This window comes from Musa acuminata, chromosome BXJ3-6 (assembly GCF_036884655.1).
Source record: "Musa acuminata AAA Group cultivar baxijiao chromosome BXJ3-6, Cavendish_Baxijiao_AAA, whole genome shotgun sequence".
Taxonomy (NCBI): domain Eukaryota; kingdom Viridiplantae; phylum Streptophyta; class Magnoliopsida; order Zingiberales; family Musaceae; genus Musa; species Musa acuminata.
In genome coordinates this window covers 7,724,132-7,748,270 of record NC_088354.1, presented here as the reverse complement: position 1 = coordinate 7,748,270, position 24,139 = coordinate 7,724,132, and the positions used below count along the sequence as shown (strand labels likewise).

General features: G+C 42.7%; 3 protein-coding genes across 8 annotated transcripts; 2 read left to right on the top strand and 1 right to left on the bottom strand.

The window, feature by feature from the left end:
• Window positions 1–4,108: 4,108 nt before the first annotated feature.
• Window positions 4,109–4,956, top strand: LOC103987396 (uncharacterized). Its single transcript, XM_009405689.3, has one exon. The coding sequence runs from the start codon at window positions 4,260–4,262 to the stop codon at window positions 4,839–4,841; it is 582 nt and encodes a 193-aa protein (XP_009403964.2). The 5' UTR covers window positions 4,109–4,259; the 3' UTR covers window positions 4,842–4,956.
• Window positions 4,957–8,036: 3,080 nt separating this feature from the next.
• On the top strand, window positions 8,037–9,909 carry LOC135641582 (pathogenesis-related genes transcriptional activator PTI6-like). Its single transcript, XM_065157056.1, has 2 exons — window positions 8,037–8,359; window positions 8,457–9,909. Exon 2 carries the CDS (start codon window positions 8,607–8,609, stop codon window positions 9,537–9,539), a length of 933 nt encoding a protein of 310 aa, XP_065013128.1. The 5' UTR covers window positions 8,037–8,359; window positions 8,457–8,606; the 3' UTR covers window positions 9,540–9,909.
• A 1,898-nt stretch (window positions 9,910–11,807) lies between these two features.
• Window positions 11,808–23,485, bottom strand: LOC103987393 (carbon catabolite repressor protein 4 homolog 5). 6 transcript variants are annotated; one of them, XR_010497032.1, is made up of 16 exons: window positions 23,131–23,485; window positions 22,621–22,784; window positions 21,856–21,921; window positions 21,731–21,783; window positions 20,560–20,641; window positions 18,281–18,336; window positions 17,984–18,065; window positions 15,444–15,536; window positions 15,281–15,313; window positions 15,097–15,191; window positions 14,842–14,965; window positions 14,040–14,125; window positions 13,868–13,952; window positions 12,648–12,751; window positions 12,506–12,562; window positions 11,808–12,008 (listed from the first exon to the last, which is right to left on the bottom strand). XR_010497032.1 is itself a non-coding variant. In XM_065153717.1 (15 exons), exons 1-14 carry the CDS (start codon window positions 23,336–23,338, stop codon window positions 12,662–12,664), a joined length of 1,317 nt encoding a protein of 438 aa, XP_065009789.1. In that variant the 5' UTR covers window positions 23,339–23,485; the 3' UTR covers window positions 12,040–12,562; window positions 12,648–12,661. The 6 variants fall into 6 exon arrangements, 1 of the variants encoding a protein (XP_065009789.1); XR_010497030.1 differs by lacking the exon at window positions 11,808–12,008 and adding an exon at window positions 12,040–12,397; XR_010497031.1 differs by lacking the exon at window positions 11,808–12,008 and adding an exon at window positions 12,040–12,375.
• Window positions 23,486–24,139: the final 654 nt, after the last annotated feature.

The following is a 24,139-nucleotide window of genomic DNA, read 5'->3' as shown; positions in this document are numbered from 1 at the left end:
TCGGTAGGCGGAGCCGTGACGAAGAAGCAGCGGTTCCTATCAAACCCACTTGGATAATGCTTGCAGCTCGAACCGACCGTCGAAGGCTTAGACAAGACGGGAACATCAGACATAAAGAGATCCAGTTCAGATGGAGACCTATTGCTCAGAGCGTTTGGAGGAAGTAGAGAAGAAAAAGTAAAGATCTGTGTCACTAAATTCATGGCAAATAAATGCGTCCGTAAACAGAGCTTTCTGAATTCTGATGAGATAGGTGGAAGGAAGTCACGGATGGCACAGTTTGCTGGGCTCACAAGCAATCAACGTGGCCACCTTCAAACCACAGTGCACCAGCTACGGATCAGTGCCATTCTCCGCTGTCCAACCCCCCATCCGATTGAGGTATGAAAGCCATCTCAAGATTGCCTAATAATGCCAAAAGCTGGAGGTTGATGGCCACGTCTCTCTCTCTCTCTCTCTCTCTCTCTGTGCGGTCACTGCCATTTCCTTGTCGCAAGATAATAATATCTTGAACACGGAGGTGGGCGGTGCATTCTGGAAAAGACATACGTGGACAGCTTCGGATGTACATATTTATCTTCACATCAACATGTTCATTCTTCTATTGGCCGATGCGTCAGCTGATCACTTCATGTTCTTCGCGAAACCGATTCCTGAGATCTTTTTTTGTGCGAAGCGTGCGGCGGTTCTCTGCCGTCGCCCGGCCATGAACTTGAATCGCCGCTACTTGGTTTATGCAAAACACAGTAGCTTGCTTAATTCCCGGGACCGGTTTTGTGAGAGAGACCCTTGCGGGCCAGCCTAGTGATGCAAGGAAAGAACGATGGATGAGAACGCTGAGGCCTCTTCTCCGTTCCGGTCACTGTGCCGGCTCTTCGTCTTCTCGAGGAGTTAGCCGTCTCCTTCGAGTTTCTAACCTTCGACGAGGGGAAACAAATTAGGGATTTGATGATAGAAGGACGAGAACAGAACCTCGACAATGGGACTGAAGGAGGAGATGCCCGCGTAAAGATTGACAACGAGAGGGTTTAAGCAGCCTCGGAATAATTTCTTCAGACGAAGGGACAGCGAAGGCTGAATAACACGACTTGTAGATGATCATGCTCGCCATGAACCCCAGTGGCTGGCCATTGAGACCATTGTTGCCATTCTCAAGCATGAATCAGATACCGGTCGACGCGAAAAGACGTGACATGTAAAGCAAAACCCTGGGCACAAATAAAGGGCCCAAAGCACCGGGCGAGTTCGATCCACCATGTGTTGTCGTTCCCATGGGGCTTTGCTTTCGTCTACGAATGGGCATCTCTGGAAAGAGTCGCGGTCACCGATAGTAATCTCCACCTCACGTTATGACGAATCTTCTTGTTCATCATGCATCGAGTCAACAACATCTACTAGTCCATATATAGTGGGTAATCAGTCACCATGTTTCCATCGACAAGAACGAGAGGAAGAAGGGATATGATTCATAGTGTTGCACGTCTTTGACGCAATACAACGGGTCAAGGCTGATCGAGACCGCCACTCTAGAGAAACTTTTCCCCACTGCTCGAGAGACTGCAGTATATTTTATAGTACAACATCGTTTGTACTGTTCACCGTGGTTTCCAACGAAGCGTGCAGCTCGATATCACCCAGCTGTCCTCGTGTCTTTTGCGGTGGTGGGCGGTCGGCAAAATAGTTAAGCATGCGTATGGAACCATCCGTGACTCACAGCGATGTGAAGTCACAGACCATGCTCTCGAGACATGCCGCTTTCATGCGTGTTCTTGCGTCCAACACTCGCCACAATGACGACCTCCTACCGCCGGATGGAGGGGGAGAGAAGGATGAAGAAAACAAGACTAGGGTGCATGATTGGCATGGTCCACGTTGATGTCCTGATGCATTAAAACAATGGTTAGAGGCCAAACCTCAAAGCGAAGTCCTCTTGCTCCGTCCGCATCCCGGTGGGGGCCTAACTAGGATTGCAACGAAAGCAACCCGATATAATAAAGGGAGATTAATTTGATGTTTTCCTCTTAGTTCGATCAGCATTCAACACCATATCATGTTTTATAGTAAACTACGCCCAAGTTGGCATCTTCCATTAGGACTCGACCGAGGAGCAGACATGCAGTGGCCCAGTTGACCGAGGAGCAGACATGCCGACACTTTTAACTCCGCCCCCTCGTCTCCTCTGGGAATTACCTGCCGAAGAGTTTGACTGTATTGTGATGCCAAGTCTGCCATGACGCCTACCTCAGCTGCACGCCAAGTAAACCATCGAGAAAAGTAGCAGAGGACAACCTCGGAATCTTGAACCCAGACACCCATAGTTAGGTTTACTGTGTGCTTCGCTGCCGTCTATCTGGGGCCACTACGCCATGGAATATGGAAACCTAACATCGCCTGGGGATTCTTTTCTTCCCCCTACTTGAGACGCAAGCAGCCGTACTAAATGGCCGAGAACGAACACCTCAGGCGTATTTTTTGGACCTACTTTGATCGAGCAATTGCTAGGCTAGCAACAATTATATTAAATCCCGCTCTTGATGCTTCTATTCGATTAAAGAAAGAGAGATTTGGATGTAGAATATTGAAGAAAGTGTAGCCCAATCAATGCATCTTTTCTTTTCACAGCAAATATTATCATCTTGTTGGAAGAATCTTAGTTAATGATGTTTTCATGCGCTGTCCATCACGAGGGACCCACCGTTGTAGCCATCGTTGGGTCCGTTGGATACGGGAGAGATTTACTTCTTCTTCTTCTTCTTCACTTGATGATACGGGTTCCATATTTTCTCATTTGTGTTCTATTTGGTTGGTCGTATGATGCAGCGACAACGAGGACTGAGGGGAGAGGAAAAGAGGGAGAAGAAGAAGTAGACATCGAGATAGAAGAAGGCGGTTTCGAGACGTCGGCTCACGTGAAGCCCATGATGTGTACATACCCGTCAGGACCAAAACGGAAGAAAAATCTTTAAAAGGTGTTATATATTTTTAGAATTAATAATAGCGACAAGCGGTAGGACGGCGCGGATTGGAGTCAATTAGCTCTCCCCATCATCCCACGGCTCGTATCACGAGCCACTTCTCGGTTACTCCCAACGCTATTTCCTGGATAGGCATGGGGAAGACGGGCCGACGAGAGATCGACAGATACCTAAACCCGGACCCCTACTGTCCGGCCCTTCCGACACCAAACACCCGCTCCCTCATATGAGACTCTTACACGTCGATAAAACACGCATCCTCAACCTGCCATCATCCGTTTGCTTTGTGTGACGTGGGTTAATTAACCGGACCAGAACAGGACTATTTGCTCAAGTTATCCCTCGCCAAGAAACGAATAAAATCTTGTGTCGTATATATATATATATATATATATATATATATATATATTTCCCTTGGCATTTCCATGGGCGCGGTTTCATCGTGCATGCAGATGGCACGCCTCAACGACTTTTCCGCGGTGTAACTGAAGGTGGTCGTGTTGGCGCGCGTGACGCCATTGCGTAGGAAACCAGTATAACCGAGAGTATAGCGTCGTTGGTGGGCCTCACATGGGACCCACGTCTTGCATCTCATGGGATTGGGTGGCGTACATGGTGGTCTCGTTTCGTCTGGGGAAACGGGAATAGGGGACACGGCACGCCATGTGACGACACCTGCCGTTGCACACCGTCCAAGACGACAGACAGAAAGCCCGCAGGAAACGCTTCCCACCGTTCGAAGGAAGCGCCCTCGGAGAAAAGGAGAGGGAGAAGACGGCATCCAAATCCAGCCGAGCCGAGAAGACCAAGCCAAACCACATACCCGCCACATCAAGCCGAGCCGAGTAGATAGGTCGACGACGGGGTCAGTGGTCCCCCCTCCATCCGGACTCGAAGCCCAGTTCACGACGGGCGTGTCCCTTTACCATTTTTTTATTTGTCTTCTTAATGAAGAAAAAGAAAAGGCAAAGCGCCCGTGATAGACGGCCCTAGAATCGCCCACCCCATCCGCCCACGTCTTTCTCTCGTTTCTTCCTTTTTACACTTTCGTCCCTGTGCTTTTGACGTATTGCATCGTCTTTTACGGAGAAGTCCCCAGGAAAACTCCGTTCCGCTTCCTATATAAACCCCCTCCGCCTCCTCCACCGTGTACAAAACCGCCACCGCGCATACTCTTCCCACTTGCTTTTCTTGTACTTTCCCACTGTACCCGCCCTCCGTCTCGGTTTGTTCGGTTCCTCATTCTATCCACCGCCCAAATAGAAGTCCTCTTTCTCTCTTGCCATGGAGGAATCCGGCGACCACAAGAGGCGCCGCGGCGAGGAGGAGGGAGACGGCTCCCCGGAGATCTCCTCTCCCGAGGCCAAGCGCCTCCGCGAGAACCTCCTCCTAGACGACATCCTCGATGACGACGCCGGCGCTGGCGCCAGCGACAGCGACCAGGACCTCGCTTCCGTCATGAAAAGCCTCGAGGAGGAGATCGCTTTCCCGTCACCTCCTCCTCCTCAACCGCTGGCCGTTGTGGCGATTGACCAGCCGGATCTAGGGTACCTTTTCGAGGCCTCGGACGACGAGCTGGGCCTGCCGCCGCCGCCTCCCCCTGCTCCGTCCATGTCCGACGAGGGCGGCGAGCCCCCGGAGGCGGCGGTCGCCGTGGCTCCCGGCGTCGGGGGTGAGGTGGATGGGATCGGGTTCGGCCAGATCTGGGGGTTCGACGACGAAATCAACGGCTACGGCTGGCTGGATGAGTTCGGGATCCGGCCGGAGGAGAGTGCCGAGGCCGAGGTGAACGGGGTGGTGTTCGACGGCGGGCTGTTCGACTACGCCGATCTCCCCTGGCGATCGGAGACGCTGCCTGCCGTCTGATGGAAGCATTTCGTCTTCTTTATGAAACGTTTAGGTTGTAAAGGTTAGGGGAAGATGAATTGGCAACAAGGAAATTACCAAGGAAGAAGAAAGCCAAGTCGCAAAGTATTGCATCGGTCCTCCGCTTTCTATCTTAACCAAAAGAGATTCGTCGATCGACCTCACCACGCACTCCAATAGTGCGGAATTAGTGGCCTGCACCAATCGGAAAAATATCTCCGGGCACAGGCGCTGTACGCCTGGCGAGGCAAACGATCGTGGGTGAATGCTTGGATCTGTATCGTCAATTTTGGCCTCAATCCGCGAATTAACTGTGCTCTCGCCAAAATAATGGTGATGTCGATACTGATTACTAAATAACATGGCGTCTCAGCGACGGCGTCCGAAACCAGTGGTGGTGGGCTCCACACTAACTCCACCATGTGATGATGTCCTGCGAACATTCCGTACGCGAATATGTCAATGGACTTCGATGGCCCCAAAGAAACGCTCACCTATCTCACTGTTTCCAATTTATCTTATATCCTAATTTAGATTTAAGATTGATGATCGATGCGTGAAGCCTCCAGTAGTCGATGCTATAACACTGCGATAGATGATCGATGCTTATTTATATTCTTAATACATCCTAAAGACGGTGTTGTTGCACATCTAGCAGTAATCTCGAGTTGGTTGGGCCGCAGCCTAACCCAAATCAAGGTACAATCGTGATTTCCTGATCCCAATCTTAGCAAACATAACCCAAATGTTTAGATTTGGGTCAAACCCAGGCCACACTGCGGCCCCACGGAGACCATCTTTCGGTGCGGGAAGCCATGCGGACATTTCGCGGGCAGGAGAAAGTCTATAAGCCTAAAAAGCGTGAGCCTACCCTTCGCGTCCTCGATTCCCTCTTTATTCTCGACTTGTTTATGTTAATATCTAAAGAAATGACACTAAATCGTGACGAAGGTGCTAAAACATCAATCACTCCTTTTATGCCGCAACGGGAATGCACGTCTCTTCCCTGTTTCTTCCATCGCACCCATTTGGATGTTCGGATCCAAAGCTTGCTGTAATCTTATAAGCATTTCAATTACATAAGCAGAAACCAAGGTTTCTTTTGCCCCGTGAGAGGTCTGTCGCACGTGAGTTCTCCATGCAGCCGTGCAGGTCCAGCATTCAACATACTGGGATTGGTGTCGGCCTGATGGGCTTACATCACCCTCTTTCCATCGCATCGTCACCTCCGGAGCCTGCCATGCGATTGATTAATGGTATTGATCGCGAATGTATACATGATGGGAAGGCTTTATAACCATCGGATATAATGAAATGCTTTCTCTTCCCATCGTGAATGTGATAGGACTTGTTATTCCAGTATTCGATTGGTTCCCGTCGCCTTTATACGGGCGTGCACGTGTTGATCCACACGTTCGGGAGTGGCATGGGATTCTCTGGGCCAACCCATCTGACGGCAAACGTCGTCGTGCGACTATTTGATTTAGTTTATTATTTTTAATATTTACTTTTCATATTAGAATCATATGGTGCGGACTGTCACGTGCGTCGTGAGAAGCGGAATCGTCGTCACCGGCGGAGGGCGTCACATGCGACATCCTTAAAGCCATGGAAATTGCACCATCTGACAGTCCATCTTGACTCAAATCTTTGACTACAAAGAGGGAATAATAATAATATCAAATGAAAAAAGAACTGCTACACTTTACACACATACATGTATTCACGACGTGGCATCTCACGTGATCTCCTCATCTTTTAGTGAAACCATGGCTCGAGCAATTGGGTTTCAAGCATGTGGAGCATTGGGTTTCAAGGATCTCGGACATCCACCATCGGAAGAGCATGCTGCTGTGCTCGATGGGAAAATGATTCGGTGTGTGGGGGACTGGCTCCAGTGTCCTAGAGGCCTATGGCAGCAGGGGCAAGTCCTGAGCTGTGGTGGTGGTACTCTGCATCGATGGATCGGTTGGTCGGCGACGCCATGGACTGCCACTGCAGCAGCAGCATTCCTTCTCTTTTGTCACCACACATCATCATCATGGAGAGGTCAAAAAAGCTGGTCGGGCTGCAGACGCCGATGAATCTTCTCCTGTACCACGATATCATTCTGCGCACCAACAAGCGTCGCGTCGTCTCCTTCACGCCCCTCGTAAAGCAAGCATTTCATCAAACACCGAATGGGGGCACTTCTTTTCTTAGCATTCTTTTTCAGCAGCATGCAAGCTTGGATTATCTCCTCCTTCTCCTCCTCCTCGTGCTGGTCTAAGATGTGTCGTCGAGTCTATCGACTTCGCAGCTCGCCAAGCTTCCATGCGAACTTTTATCATCGACAAGCTTCTAAACTCTCTTCTTACGTTTGATGTTGTAAATTTAATTCTTTATTTTATTCCATGTGTGTGTCATAGGAAAAGGGAAAAAGAAGAAAAGAAAATAGGGAGAGGACAAATAAATAAATAAATAAATAAAACATCAAGATATCCATAAACATTTAAATTATTAGCGATCGATCAACAATTATTTTGTGTATCTAACAGGAGATATATATAAAGGAAAAGTACCATGTTTGGTGGCTAACAGTCAGCAAGCAGCCCAAGATTTGTAGATCTGATGGGATTGGGATGGATGTAACATATATAAATTGGGATAGATGTTTGGCTGTCACCCGTAATTTTTAGCATGTTTAAAGGTTAATGGCAGTACTACCATTACTACTACTACGGAAAATAAAAGCAACATAAAAGTACCATAAATTAATAGCTCAGTAAAAGTATTCATTATTCAGGAAATTACTCATTTCCCTCCGACGGTTCTGCGAAGACCAAACGTTTCTTAGTTCTTCTTCTTCTTCTTCTTCGTTTTTCCTTTTAATTTATTCCAGCTGTTACCATCTGCGTCGTATATTTGTTTTCCTATTTTAACCCTCCACCCGACGCCACTGATTTCCGCAGACCCAAAACTGTACCCGGAGGCATACACGCGTGGCCCACCTCGTCTCACTGGCGTGTCAGATTCTGGGTTGACGTCGCGGTTCGACACCCCGACGAATCCCGTCGTGAGCGTTAATTTAGCGACTTCCCCCCTCGAGATTCGCGACGCAGGGAGAAGGACGGGGCCGGTGACAAATCTGAGCCGTACGCTCCTCATCTCGGTTCCGCTTTCCTCATCCGCTTCCGTTTCGCTCGTTATTAATGCGCGGAAACCCCATTTTTCTCCCTTCCTTTTCTCCTCCTCCCTCTTCGCTTTGGGGTTTAAGCGGCGAAGAGATCGAGAAAGCGAAGAGAGGGCGAGGAGAGATCGAAGGCGAGGCGTGGATTTATGTCGTCTGGTTCCTTCGATTTATTGTTTCTCGCTGCCAAAAGTATCCAAGCTTTCGATCGGCATCTCTCCGTCTGCTGTGTCATCGGTGGTATTGTCTTCTCGCTCTTTCTTTCCTCCCGCCCCTTCGGCTCCTCCCCTCTCCGCATGCGACAGAGGCCCGAGGGATCGAGGAAGACGGATTCGATGCGATATACAAGGTACGGTCCCATCTCGCCTTCTGTTTTCACGAAATGTTTTTGGGAGAAATTTGGGAGACTCCTGACGATCGTCGCTTTTTGGGTGTTTTGCTTGCAGGGTTGGTTTTGGAGTGAAGTACTTCGGATTTCAGCATATAGATCTGTGTATTTTCCTCCTCATCTTCTTGCGAGGAGCCCTCACTTGACAGAGAGAACGAGAACTTCACCTTTTTTTTTCTTTTCTTTTTTTGGTTTCTTGGAAAGAGAAATGCCGCCGCATCAGTGCCTCCTCCTGAGGCAGCAAGAAAAGATGCAGAAGAGGAGAGGGAGGAAGCAACTTTACCGATCTGGTTCCACTTCCCAACTCGAATCTAAGCTCTTCGCCAGAAGACTTCGCGTCATTTTCGACGATCCCGACGCAACCGAGTCGAGCGACGACGAGGGCGTGAACCGTTCCTGCCGCAGGAAGAGGGCGACTGTCGAGCTGCGGTTACCTGGTACCTTCCCCTTCCTTCAATCGGATGCCTCGTCGCAGGAGAGCAGCAGGAGGAACAACAAAACCCCGAAATTCCTGCGGAGGCCCAAGGTCAAAACCCTCTGCTCGGTGACTTCGTCTTCCACCACGTCCGCCGTCAGGTTTAAGGGCGTCAGGCAGCGGCCGTGGGGGAAATGGGCCGCGGAGATCCGCGACCCCATCCGCGGCGTCAGGCTTTGGCTCGGTACTTACGACACCGCGGAGGCTGCCGCCGCCGCCTACGCGGCCGCCGCGCTCCGCTTCCAGACCGAGAAGAAGAACCTGTCGGTCGCCTCTGCCAACTCCACCACCACCTCGTCATCTCCCTCCATGCGCTCGGACGCCGTCGCTGTGGCGGCTCCTTCCTCTCCATCCTCCGTGCTCGACGTCTCCCCCTCCGCCTCCGGCGTCGCGGATGATGGCCGTGATTCATCTTCAATTGCCCAAGACGCTGCGGAGGAGCCATCCATCGCGGACCTCTTCGAGGGGCAAGGGCTGCCGCTCCCGACCTGCGACGCAGAGTTCGCTTTCGGGTCGGACTTGTTCATTCTTGGCGATATCGGGTCGGAGCTGCTCCCTAACGAATTCCTCCGCCTAGAGGACCTTCCCGACATGGACGACGACATCGTCGGCGGCGATTTCCCCTCCCTCGAGGCCCTTAACCAGTGGATGGACATCGATTTCTGAGGGACTAGGGGATGATAATTTTGCAGCTTAGTTTCCATTCAAGAGTGATTATTATTATTATTATTATTATTATGGTGACTGCTAGTACAATAGTCTTATATTACATGTCAGGATATGAAATTGTGAGGTTGCTATTGTTGGAGAGTTTGGTGAGGGGAAGAGACGAAGAAAGAGTTTGGTGTTGTGAGGGTTTCAGTTTTGGAGCGTGAGCGAACAATTCTTGGGATTTTCCGGAGCTGTAAGAGCCGCCCCCAAGAAGACTTGTTGTCACCTAACCATGCTCTCTCTGTCTCTTCTTCTCCTCATCTGTCGCTGCTTTGTGTTTGTCATTCAAACTGTGTGTTGGAATCTGTCATCCATTGTTTGTGAATCCTCATGGTTACCGTGTGCTGTTCAACCCATCGTTGCTGGACAAGTTGATGGGTGAAGTGGATCCATTCTTCATGGTGGTCACTGTCTTCTGTAGAAAGAGAGGTTGCAATCTCTGTCAAACAGGGCAGTGATACATCGAATCCATCACGTGGCAGTCTGTCTTTGACTGTCTAGCATCAATCCTTTTGAGTATTTTATGCATTTATGGTACACCAAATATATATTTATTTAAAGCCGGTTTGATTTGTATGCGTATTTGTTACCATGGTCATCAGAGTTAATATTGGCCTCGAGATGCAGGAAACAGAGTCTTACGACAAATAAAAAACAGAGACCTCTGATTATTTTGTTGAAGTGCAAACAAAAACAATATTGCCCAACCCTGGCTACTACTATTGATGGATGCTCTCTCTATGGCAAGGGCTGTGCAGAGAGATGCCGGTGATTACCGCATTCTGTGCTGAATGGGGGGTAAAATCAAAAGAACATGTGTGTGTATCAGTCAGTGGTTGACTTACGCCTGAAAGGTCGTCGTGTAAACATGAGTAAGCTATTGGGATGATCGGCATACAACACTATCCATTTAATGCCACCAGTGCCAGGGAAGCTGTTTCTGACAAGCCAACCCAAGCCCAGCCACGGGAAACGAAGGCCTAATATTATGGTAGGTGAAAATTGTTTTGAGATATGGAAACGTGAGACACAACAATTCCAGACATTGTCATCGAAGAATATAAGTCATGAATAAGACGGTACAAACAAATGAAATGGTCGTTCTATGTGAGAAGCGAATCATCATCACCACCACTGCTCGAAGCCCGCTAGGATTCCTTGAATGTCGAACTCGATACCTCCAGCCCGGAGGCGACCAGCAGAACCCAAAGTTTAATCTCCGGCTGGGTGTGCGGTAAAACATGGTGATGCTAAAAGTATTTGGTGAGTCGTCGGATACCCTATCGCTTCGGTCGAGGAGGGTTGCCAGAGGGAAGAGCCCATGCTGTTGTTTTGGAGGTATCCATCCATCTACACCGCTTGTCGCTTTGTATCGGAAGATCGAGGGTAGGATGACGAGGGCCACAACACACGGATAAGATGGGATGGGAGTCATGGCTTGTGGGGGATCCGATGGAGTCGCAGACAAGGAAATCGACCGTCTTTTGGAGCTACTCCATGCGACACCGAGAGATTAGTCAGCCGGCTTTATCTTACCATGTTACCTCAACCCATCGATGACCACGAGTGCCAGTGGAAAGGTAACACGTCTTTGTCTTCCCCCCGGCGCTGCTTTCCTTGGACGTATCGATCTGTACCCTCCTCCACTCACTTTCAGTACAATTAACTTTGTGTTAAGGAATGGCTCCACGATCTTTTGTTTTCTTTCGTCATCGAATCATAACGTAACCCATCTATCTATATAAGAAAAATAATCCACCAAGGCTCGATCGTTAAGGACTCGCACGTTATAAAGGGGTCGCCACAAAAGGTAAAAGAGCTTTCCTTCTCTTTACTCGAGCGTGGGAGAAGGATGTCACCCGATACATTCCTCCCAACACCCCTTCTCTGCCGCAGGAGTATTTTTGGTATCATAATAAGGATCCACCTCAGCCAGAGTTCAACCTCCGAGCCGAGATGGTGCTGCTTGCGACACCAATCGTTCTCGTCTGTCTTGGTCACTCACCACAGGGCTCGGCTGCCGCTGGGAAAGACAATATAGCTCGGCTGCCACAACAGGGGCGGGGAACTCGTGACGTGAATAAAGTCTTCCGAGAAACAAACCCGACATCATTAATTCCTCACATGAAAACATGCGAACAAGTCCTTGCACTCACACCAACTCTTAAACCAAAAGAGTTGCTGCCTTTCTGTGCTGTGAAAACTTTTTGCACATACATCAAGTAACAAAATGAAGTCTCATGAATAAATATACATTGGCAACCGATATCCATAGAAGCACCAATGATCAGTACGATACAAATGATTAAAGAGAGTGCGTGTATAAAATTAATCGCATCTTCAAAAAATCAACGAACCATAATTTATTGGGCTACAGCCGTATGCTTGCTAATTCATCAGCATGTTTTCCCGTACCACAAAGTCCTGCATCAATATTTGACCCAGTTAATATAACTAAAACATAAGATTGGTCAAGGCTTGATAATTAATCAACTACAGTTTCAATACCATGTATTTCTTTGGACAAAAGTAAACATGTCTATGAATAATTAAATATAGATCTAACTTTCTTTTATGAGCAATTAAATCTAGACTTTGATACAATAATAATGTTGATCTAGGAGTCTCGTGCTACTGAGAGTCCAAATTCAAGTCACAGAAACAGGTAAGGCTTCTATGCAGACTCCACATAGGTAGGAGGAGCCTTTTGGGTACGGAAAGGTTTCCACTCCCCTCTCCTTGTCTTTTCTTCCCTGCTGTTCCTAATCCTTTCGTCATTTCCACTCCCATCCTGGTACAACATCACCCCACCCCTTCAGAGGCGTGGTAGTGCGAGTTGAGGTCAAAAGGCAAAACAAAAAAAAAGGGTGACATTATCTAAAAATGTCAAAATTGGAGATCTTAACAAGTAAACACAAAACCTGACTCAACGACAGCCAACACTGTGAAAATGAGAAGCCAGCAAGTATCGAGTGCACCTGCAAATATAGTATAAGCAAGATTACAATGGCCATGACATCTATATAGAAATAAAAAAATAGAACATTATAAAAAATATTTTACCAATCAATCTTAAGCTAATGATTGTCCATAGTACTAGCAGCGTTGGCCTCATCATCGATGAAAGCAAATTTACACACCAAAGCAAGATGATCACTACCCCATTTCTGTAGAAGAATAATGGTCAAACAAGAACCGAGATGAAAGGAAAAAGGGGTAATATGGCCATCATAAATTCATCGTCCAATATAATAACATAAGATATATTTTCTATCATTAGAATGGTAAACAAGTGATACCATAAGACCACAAAAAAGATAAAGCAAAAATAATTGCTTTGAAAAGAAGCACTGATCACTTGAAAAGAGAAGATCAGCTTTTGTTTAGAACCGACCACTAGCAGCCTACAGGAAAAGAATAGACACTTCAAAAAGAATAGTATCTAGTCAACCATCCTGCCTGTTCTCTCTTCTATTCTTCATAAAAAACTTCAGTTCCAGTCTCTCCTACAGCACCTCCGTTGTGTGTCCAAGTTCCTAAGACATCATTGTTTGCAAGGTTTTCAGTTTAATCATATAACCCCATTCCGGTAGTGTGTAGGTTGACGCTAGTAAATTGTGAGTTAGCCAGTTAGGACAGGTTGGCAGAGATGAAAACCGATGGCAAACAATGATGGTCATATGCTAAGTTGCAACACCATATGTGGCATGCTTCTGTTTCCCTACCATGCCGACATGTGCTGGTTGGCATAATCTGTATGCACAATCCTTAATCGACAGATATCCCAGAGGCTACAACTCTATTGGACAATAATGCAAAGATGTCAACATCATTCATGGATTCATACATTTTGAGTGATCTTTTACAACTTTTTCCCACACCTAAATAGATACTCATGTGTTGTTTTCTTGACCTTAATATTTAGCATTCTTCATATTAAAATATTTACCTCCGTTTTATATCTGGACAACGATCGCTTGTCAATCATAAGCAAACTTAATTCTCCCTAGTAATATTTCGTTCTTCCGGGATACTCCTGAAAGATATTCTTTGTGTAAAGTAACCTTTTTCTAATTCCAACATACCAAAATGGAAGCTTCTTGCAGCTTGTTTAAATTCCTTCATCAACAACTTTGAAATACAACTACTTTCCTGGTTATCCTCTTCCAAAAGTTGTCTAATCACTTAACACCAAATCAGAAATGAAATAAACTCTCGAAGAAAATGGAATGAGGAGTTCACGAGAGCTGTCACATAAATGGAAGTACAGGATAGGCATATACCTTACTAGGAAGACCTCTCAGTCTTCGTAAAACTTTGATTGGTAAGGTATCAACCACCCCAACAGGAACTAGTGCAGAAGAATGCCTGGATATCATTTTTTATTTTAAATTGCAATAAACATTCTTGTTTTCTAGCAGCAGAAACTTTTGACTTTGAATAAGAAATTATCACCAGATGTAGTCAACAGTTCCCATGAACTTGGAGTGACAAGAAGTAGCCAAAGGTTCGCCATTTTCATCTCTTGTGTGGAGATTACCCTGACACACAAATTGCAATATGAAAATAGTCAGAATATCTCAACTGATGACAGAAGAATAAACTAGTGCTCATAGAGAAAAGGTGCCAGAACTATTATGATGACTTAATTCCAAGAAAAAAATCATTAGGTCCTTAAGATGGTTACTTTTTCAGAACCAAGAATATTTAAGCAGTAAATGCAAAACCATATGCATCTGCATGGATGGATAGTCAGGTACAACTTTCACTGCAGAACATAAATTTTAGAACCACAATTTTTTTTTTTAATTTTCATGCCTCCACTTGAAGGTTTCACCAGGTAAAAAGAAATGGCAACAAAAAGCTAATAACAAGAAACTCAACTATTTACCTTGTTTATCAGGAAACTAAAAATCCTTGTGTTCTAGTTTATTTTATGGCTTGATCGTGGAGCTAAATTTTACATGTACATGACCTTTTGTTATTATATTTGTGTGTGTGTTTCCATCTGGTGAATTTTCAAATAAATCCATAAAGAATATTAATAGGGCAGATACAGCCAAGTGGATTGGTGTGTTGTTTCAACAAGCTTTCCACTATTGATGTATCAACAAGCACCACGGTGTTATAAGTTAGAACCTCACTAACAGATGTTCCCAATTAACCCCTTGACAAAAGAAAAGTTTGACTCAAATTCAATGACAAGCATACTACAGAGTAAGAAAAGAAAAAACAAAGGGCAATGACTAGAATTTACAGGAACCCCTCGATATGCACTGGAAAGGGTTAGCGGGTTCTGCAAACGCGTGCATCCTCTCCTTCCAGATGCAAGGCAGACTTCTTCTTCACTCCATCTAAACTTCTGCTGACTTGCCATGCACCTCCACATCCAGCAGATTTAAATATGTAGCATCACTCAAAATTAGCTAAGAGATAATAATCACATAATGCCAAGTGGCCAACATTCTTGTCAAAATAGAAGGTCTTAGACAGAGTCTCATATTAAAAAGACCTGAATCGATCATGCTGAATAGCATAGGTCATCTGTCTTACTGGATATTCAATTTGTCCAGAGATCTTCTTCCGATCATATTGAAGAATGTCGAGCTGCAATATTTTAATTTGGAAAGTAAGGTTATTCAGCCATATCTTTAACCATAAGTATTTTCACAAAGAATGAAGCATCAAATCACTACCTCATTCGAAGTTAAGAACTGGCATATTGCACTCTGAGTAATTATGATAATGTTCAGCTCCCAGAAACAAAAGATTATGAAATTTTTTAAATTAATAACAATTCCCTTTCATAAGATCTAGTGCACAATAAATTAGAAAGTGGATAACAACAAGATATACAACCTTTGGCGTGCTATTCAAGTCACCAGAAATTACAACAGGAGTGTTGCCATACTGTTTTGACAATGTATTTGCTCTCTCTAGTAACACCCGCATCTATCAGAGCAAGAAAAACAAGGAACCAATCAAACACCTATTTTCAAAGAATAGTGTAAATATATTAGGATGTAACACATCCAAAAGCAAGTCATCTCACATCCCATGTCTTCTTTACAAATGCATATGCAGCTGGCACATTTTTTTAGAAACACAATTATGGTCAAACAACTTTAATTACAACATATTAAATCAATAAATGTCTTTATCATTATCATAGTATTGTATTCATTGAATTCACAGATATCTCAAATGGACCGGGAAAAAATCCACAAAAAATTACTATCAAATGCCTCATTGGAAAGCATCAGGATTCATTTTTTCCTACAATTCATTAACACAATCATTATGGAAATCATAGGACTCTAACACCTAAAGGTTCCCTACCCATGATTTGATACCACTAAAAGGTGTCATGCCCTGAGATCTTTGTAAATAACACTAATAAACAATCTCAGAGTTGCAGGCCATTCGGATCAAATAAGTAAATCCAATTTATTGTTTAAAAAATAAATATCCATATGTCTAATCTATTCCTGCTGATGTCTCCATGAAAGAAACTAACTCTGACTAAATTATAGATAATAGAACTTCTTGCTAATCACTTTAAGTAAAGTGCTCTGAAACATTAAACAAACAAGTAGATCGACATTCCATGCTAAGTAGGTTCTCCAAATAATCTCAAAAAATCAACTAATAATGGCCGACTAAAAGGTTATGAAGCAAATAATCAAAATAACATTTAAATATTCATGCTATAGATATGAAGCATGTTTCATCCAACATACGCCATAGTGTCCACAACAAACATCAAGGGCATTGATTGGATGTCTTGACGGATGCTCCCCAAATGGCTAATGGAGTGTCTAACCCTTTAAGTTTTAATTCTCCCAACAGCTGATGGAGATATCCCATCATATCAACCTGAACCAGTTCAAATCAAGTTAAACCAGGCTCAAACCAACGGCATGGCCCCGACTCGCTTGAGCTATGGCTAAACCACATGACTTGCTTGCCTGTTGGGCTTACTACAGGCCAGCCACATAGGCTGCTAGCCTAGGCCAGCCACTTGGGCCATCCTGGCTGGGTGGCTGGCCTGGACTCAGGCTTGAGTGAGGCTCACAACTGAGCTAACTTGCCCTAGCCAGCTTGTTTGAGGCTGTGTTCAACTGCTTGGGCCTGACACTGGGCTCATGGTCTGGGTCTGGTCCATGTGCTCATTGGATCTGATCCAACCGGACCCGAAGCCAATCGAGTCAGCCCGGTCGAATCCGACCTGGGAATGGATAGCCATATCAGGCCCAAGCCAGACCATCCCTATGTTGGACCAGCTTTGAACTGATTCCCCTCTCTCTCTCTCTCTCTCTCTCTCTCTCTCTCTCTCTCTCTATTCCCCCATAAAAATTAGATTATAAATCCTAATAATTTAGATTAATCACAATAAAATAATAATACCATGCTACAAAATTAATCAACTAAATAAGAATTGGATTACTAATCAAACCATCAATATTATTTCATGAATTTAATTTTGTGATGACAAATATATTATAACATTACATTATCTTCAGAAAAATATTAATGTACAAGAGAACAATTAGATAATAGTGCAAACATGGGCTATTAATGCCCTACTAACATTATTGTACTAGATTAAATTCATACAATAATTTATTTCTAGATCTAACATGGAAGTATACTCAAATCAAGAAATAGTTTTATAACCAATAAAAATCCAATTAATTTACAATAATTTCAAAAAACTTAATAATATAAAATAATAAATTTAAAAATAGAAAAGTAGTGAAGAAAATTACTGTTCTCCTTATACCAATGACTCCCTTCTTGCTATCAATCCGATCACCCAAGCCAAATCGAGCTATCCGAAGAATTGATGCAGATGAGAGGGACTGGGTAGGGCCGATAAGCTAGGGTTTATATAGAGGACAGACCATATAGGATTTAATTCTAATAGAACTGAAATTCCTATCTGCATAACTATTTAAGTTACATGAGACTCCTATTTTATAAATTTTCGAAATACAATAATATTATAAAATTCAGGGGTTACAACTTGTGTTACTCTCTCCATCTATATTCTTTCCCTTTTTGTCACTTTTCTTGTTGCTTTTTTGCAGCAGGCACACAAAGCTACAACAATATAGAAGACCTGACTGATGGCATTTAACTAGCTAGCCATTGGCAAGCTGCATCAATGTAGAAGACCTTGCTGATGGCATTTACCCAGCTAGCCATTCGCTGGAATCAGGATGTGCTATGTAATTAAACTCCTTGACTTAAGCTACCAAAAAAAAGCATCAATAATATCCATGACCAAAGAGATCATTTAGCAAATAATCAAGGTATGGTAGAGGCAAACAGGTGACTGTTTTACATAGACAAAACAAAAAATCAATAACTTTATATGGGCACTTGGACTAGTATACCTGTCCCAACTTGATATCACCACGATTTGGATTGAATAAGACATGGATGTTGCCAACAAGTAAAGTCCGACAAGACACTGGCCTACGATTTTTAACGACATCAGCAACCAATATCGATAGAAAAAACTATATTTTTTATCTACTTAAAAATATTGCAACTGGTTGTGTGACAACAAACCATAACCATCAATGGTTGTCTAATGCATGAATTCCATTTTTGCTCATTAAAGCAAATTTACCCCCAACAAGAACAAGAGATAAACTACCATTTTGTATATCAAGGTTTAGAAAACTTACTCAATTTCAGAACCTGCATCTTTATCCACCTGATCATTTGATTGATTGAGAGATACCTGAACGATGGGAATAAAGATAGAAAGCAAAGAGTACATTAAGCTGAAAACATCTCAAACCATTAAATCATGAGAAGGATAAAAGCATTACATTTTGCTTTAGCTTATGGTGACAGCTTATGTGATGTTAAATATGCAAGTACAGTTTCACTCAGCACAAAACAAGGACCATAACTCAACAACAAATTCCTACATGATGCTCATCATTCAGATCCATAAACAGATTAATGAATAAATGCCTAAACCTCCGATTTGTTAATAGCCAGAGAAACAAACAACTTGTCATAAGTGACAGATAAAATAAGTGAATAAGTAAAGAACACTAGCATGAAGAAATAAAGACAGGATTGAGTTTCCAGTTTCGCTCTTGCAAGATCTGAGACCACTGAGCTCTCAAGTCAGTATACCCCTTATGACTTGCTATTTACCTATGGATGACAATGGACACGTTATCCGTGAGTTTCACTCTACCAATCCCGGGACCCAATTAACTATCTAGGTACATGAACTAATCCCATGCCCAACTCAAATGCCTATTTTCAAATTCATAATTGTTCCATACCTGTTTCACGGGTATCCAACCCGGCATAAGCAGGTCAGGTAGGTAAGAGTGCCAAAACACTTGACCTACTGTCCTCCCTAGAATTACTTGGAAGATATTCATGATGAGTCGGTAAGTCAAGAGTACACTCAGTACAACATCTCATTGGCTATTCACATTTCAACAGTTAACAACAACATAAAGAAGCATTCTCACTGGTTCTTTTTGGTTAAATTGTGTATCAAGGCAGAAATAAAAATATCATCCAACAAAAACAGATTGAATACACAGAAAAAACTAGGTGAAATGCCCAAAGTGCATATTCAGATATCAACCAAAATTTTGCCTTTCCAAAACAGTGAATGCCTTATTGGCTTACACTAGAGGAAACCAGATTCCTCCTTAGTTTCAGTTCCTTAAGAATGTTGTCCTCATCTACAATCAAAGAACTAGAGCCATGGAATGACAGAAAGAAAGCATCTATTAAGCAAAGTCTTAGAAAAAAATAGTGTGGTGCAGTGAAAGTCTCTTTGAAAGAAGAAAGAAACTATCCATCTGTATTTGGTAGAGTGCATTTACAAAGAATCAACAACGAAAGACTTAAGAATTTATATCAACCAAAGGACACAAATCACATCAATTAGCCAAGGAGAACCTTCTTCATTAATTAACAAAGATATACTCGTTAAACTAGAAAAACAATCTTTCATCATTTCATTTGATGCAGATTAGAGAATTGCTATGAAGGAACTCAATACGCAACTCACAAAATGCTACCTGTGGGTCAATACATAAACCACAAAAAACTCTGTTCCAATTGTTGGGAGTTACAGGCACTCGAATGAGCAACCATAGGCCTTCAAATTTTCAAATCTTTAAGTGGTCAAAATGAAAATTAAAATGCATTAGAATTTTCATATATTTAAGTGGTCAAAATGAAAATTAAACCCCACACAAAAGCAGCTCAATTATTCTTGTGATCAGGACTCAAGAATGCATGGTCAAATAAATAGTGGATTATGCATGTGAAAAGCTATGTCAATTTATGACTGGCTTGAGTGGTGATTGGAAAGTATCAATTTATAACTTCTTATATGGAGTTTGGACATGGTGTGGAAATCCAACTCGCTTACACTTGCAACAAAAGGAAAGTGTAACAATATGCACGGATAACTTGAACCGAGATTTAAAATTCAATGTAACTATAAGTATCATCTACCAGAGGATCTAAAACTTCAAGAAAATCCAATTAGACATATAAGATACAGGTTTTGTCTTAAAAGACAGGTCATTTCAAAAGACTAGCTACAGAATAAGCATCCTAAAAAAAGGGAAAAAATGAACCATAAATCACGAAAGATAAAGACAATAATCTCATACTGATTTAATTCATGTTATCATGTATTTAAGCAGATGCACAAAATATAAACTAATAATTCAATCATATAAAATTTAAGAAAATGAAAATTTTCATCCAGCAGTGAAAGACAGAAGATAAGCACACAACAGCTAAAATGTAGATAAATGGAACAAGCCAGTGATGACCTAAATCATGTGCAGTTCAGTTTTATTTAACAAACCAAAAAGCATCTCACAGTGGAATTAGTAAATTAAAATGAGGTAGAAGTAAAATTAAAAACTGAGATAAGAACATTGTGATTATCACAAAGAATCTACTATACCTTTAAAAGGCAAAGTTGTGCGACATTGTTCCGAAGACCAAACTTTTGGAATTCTATGTCTTCTTGGTACAAAAGAGTAAATCTACCCTCAAAATAAACATATCATGAGAAGAAAAAAAATTAGTGTGGGTACCATGGATCAGGCAGAAAACATATTAAAAAAAAAAATCCATTTTCGCACAAGTTAAAGTCACACACCAACAAGTAAGCATTATCTCATACCCAATCAGCTCATCAATCAAATTACAGTCAACTTTAACATTCCTCTGTTGAACTCAACAGATGATGCTAAGAGTTAAGCTACCAAATGACCTGCCTTGAATATAAATCTCAACTGATATAATTAATGAAGAAACCTACCTCATTGGTTTTATAGTTCAGGTTCAAGCAAGCCACTCATAACTTCTAAGTTTCTAGTTTTAAAAAGGAATGAAGAAAAAACCCGATAGTGTGAACTTACACCATCTATGAGGTGAAAATTAGCAGCCCACAGGGTCAAGTGACACAATCCCAAACTATAGGCAACGTTATACAACTTTTAGTCAACCATATAAGAAAAACTTACAGAAACAACATAACCTGCTATCTAGTTCACAGTAATGAAAACATTTTCTGTACTAAAACTCCAATACTGTCCCATAAAAAGGCAGTATTTGTTAAATGTAAGCCAGATATTTGTTAAATGAATAATGCTTGCAGTGGTATGCTTTGACATTTCTGCCTAAATCGCTTGCAAATGTTAAGCAAGTGAATTGTATAACAGTCACTAGATTGCTTTGATTGTTTAAATGTATGTTTCCCTTGCTTTACAATACAAGCAAAGCATGGTCTTTTCAGAAGGGCCACAGGTCAAGCTATTTAACCAACGGTCCTGGAAGGCTGCTATGACTTTGAATATATAGATTGCACATTTTTCTCATCAGCATGCTCATTAATAATCACGGAAGGTTTTCCTATTACAGAATAATAGCCAGTATTTTCATATCAAGATTGTTCAAAACAACTACTCAAATTGTATCAGTGAATGGCCAGATCATTGTAAACCAAAACTAACACAAATGCTGTATCACCTTTATTTAGTTAAGCACATAAGAAATTATATGTCATACAAGTTTCACAATATCATCTTTTATATACTACATCATCCTCAAGAAAGTAAAACAAAACTTACTCATTCTCCTTCCAAAAAATAGCACAACCATCAGTTGCTTCCCCAGTTCTTTGCTGAAACACCAACATATAGAATGTTCACAGGAACATATGCAAATTACAAAAATCTCCGGGGCCAATACACACCTTATAGATACCAGTATAGCCATCCTCCCGAAAAAGATCAGCCAAATCATCAAATTTGTCAACCTCCTGTGGTCCAATGATAATTGTCATACTTGAAGATATGGAGTAACAACTTTAGTTATTATCAAGCCCAAAACTAAAAAAAGTGGATGGATTAATTACCTGTTTGCAACTAAAAGTATTATGCCATAGATACTGATGTTTTGAGTTCTTGTGGACAGCAGATGGATGTGATAAAACAAATTGACGATTGTGGAGGAACAACTATAACTAAGTAACAATCAAGCCAAAATCCACAAAAGGTGGATTGGTTGATATCTTACATAGATTTTGTCTTTTATATGTTGGATTTCATTTTTTTTAAATGTTTAGTAATGAAATATGAAGGTAAAATCATCTTTTAATACATAATACTTTTTATTTTATCAAGCACAAATAAGAATTATCACTTCAATGATAAAGAGCACAAAACAGATATAGAAGGCACGAGTACATCCACAGAAACTATGCAGAGTTCTGCCAGAAAACATAGGTAACTCATATGCCACAAATTGAGATGAAAAAAAGAGCTTGTTGTTCAGCATGTATAATCCAACATATTTGCCTTTCCAACTATAACTATCTACATCCACATAATGATAGGCAATATCTGTACATAAGAGTTTGCACACAAAAAACCAGTATATGTTTATGCATGAGTATGTGAATTTTATGTAGATACACATTTGACCATGCAAAAAGGTACAACAGGGTGTTAATGCTTACCTGGAAGCACAAAATGCTTGGGTTATATGATCTTAATTCCTTATGCATTCGCCTTTTCCGCAAGTCCCAACTTAAACATTCTGAAGGAATCGAATCATATAAATCCAAATGTTTCAAAGCATTTTCAACTCCCAATATATTGTAGGAAACAATTACAAACCTCTCTGCAAGATACAAGAAGCTTCTTCAGACATCAGTATTGAAAACAGAAAAGAAAAGGTTATCACTACAATCTTTTGGTAATGATAAAAGGCGCATATCCACTATCAAAGTCGTCATATATGTTATAAAAGGCAGTGACAAAAAAAAAAAGCTTCTAAAAGTATTAGTTGTCAACCTCAATTAATAAATTGTCACTTTATTCGAGAGGAATGAAGTTACACAACACTTACGACTGTATTACTGAAACTTCAAACAGGCCACAGATTCAAAAACCGATGTCCTAACCCTAGAAGCCTCAACTGCTGTAAAAAGGGAGAAGAAGAAGCAGCGAGGAGCATATCTTTTTACCCTTGAAAGAGGATAAGTCTCGAGGGGAGAAGACCCATTGGCGAGCCCCATCGTCGGGACGGCCGCCAGTTCGCCGCTGCTTGGCATTGTGGGCAGGGTCGCTGCGGCCGCCTTCGGCTTGGTGCTTCCGCTTCCGGTGATCCAACAAAGGGCGATGTTGAGCAGGAGGTCGCTCGCGAGGGGCCGTGCCGTCCTCCATCGCTCTCATCACCGGACGTAGGACGCCGGCCGCCGGCGAAGTCTTCTGGCGTTCTCGTAGGCCACAACGACGCTTGAGGTGAATCGGAACGGCGCTGGTGGCCTTCCCCCAATTCTCGTCTCGACCCGGCCTTTTTTTCGTCCCCAATTAAACCGAGTCGCGCGTCGGTCCGGAATATGTTTTTCTTAAAATGTTTTTGCGAGTTCAAAAATATTATATTTGCTATGATAAATTTGAGGAGGTTTTACATCTTTATTCTTTACAACTTTAGGAAATAGACCTCCAAATTTATTACATGCATATCTCTCTAAAAATTTTAATAAACACTTAAATATTTAATATTGATATTAAATATTTTGGTATCGCCCATGTGGATCCAGGGAAACAAACACGACAATACAAACATGTAACTTCAAATCCGATGTGACGCGTAGCACACACGTGACAAACACTCACTAGTCGCCCCCTTCGTACGAATGACATAATCATGGTATAGTCGTCCCAGAAAGCTCAGGGCGACGTTGCGCAATGCCGATCCATGTAGGTTGATTGGCGCTCGCACAAAAGCTTAAGCCGGCTACCCGAGAAACCAACCGTAGTTAATTGATCCTGTACGACCAACTCATTCTTGCAGGTATAAAAACTAACCCTTTCTTGATAAGGAAGGGAGGACACTTAAGTCCCCTTAACTCCACGACACTGACTTGAACTTTGAAAGGGTCGAGTCGAGAAATCCTCCTCCCGACCTCGATTTTTTGTGCAGGAATTAACAACGAAACAACAGCAACTCGTCAAGGGTGAATCGCACTT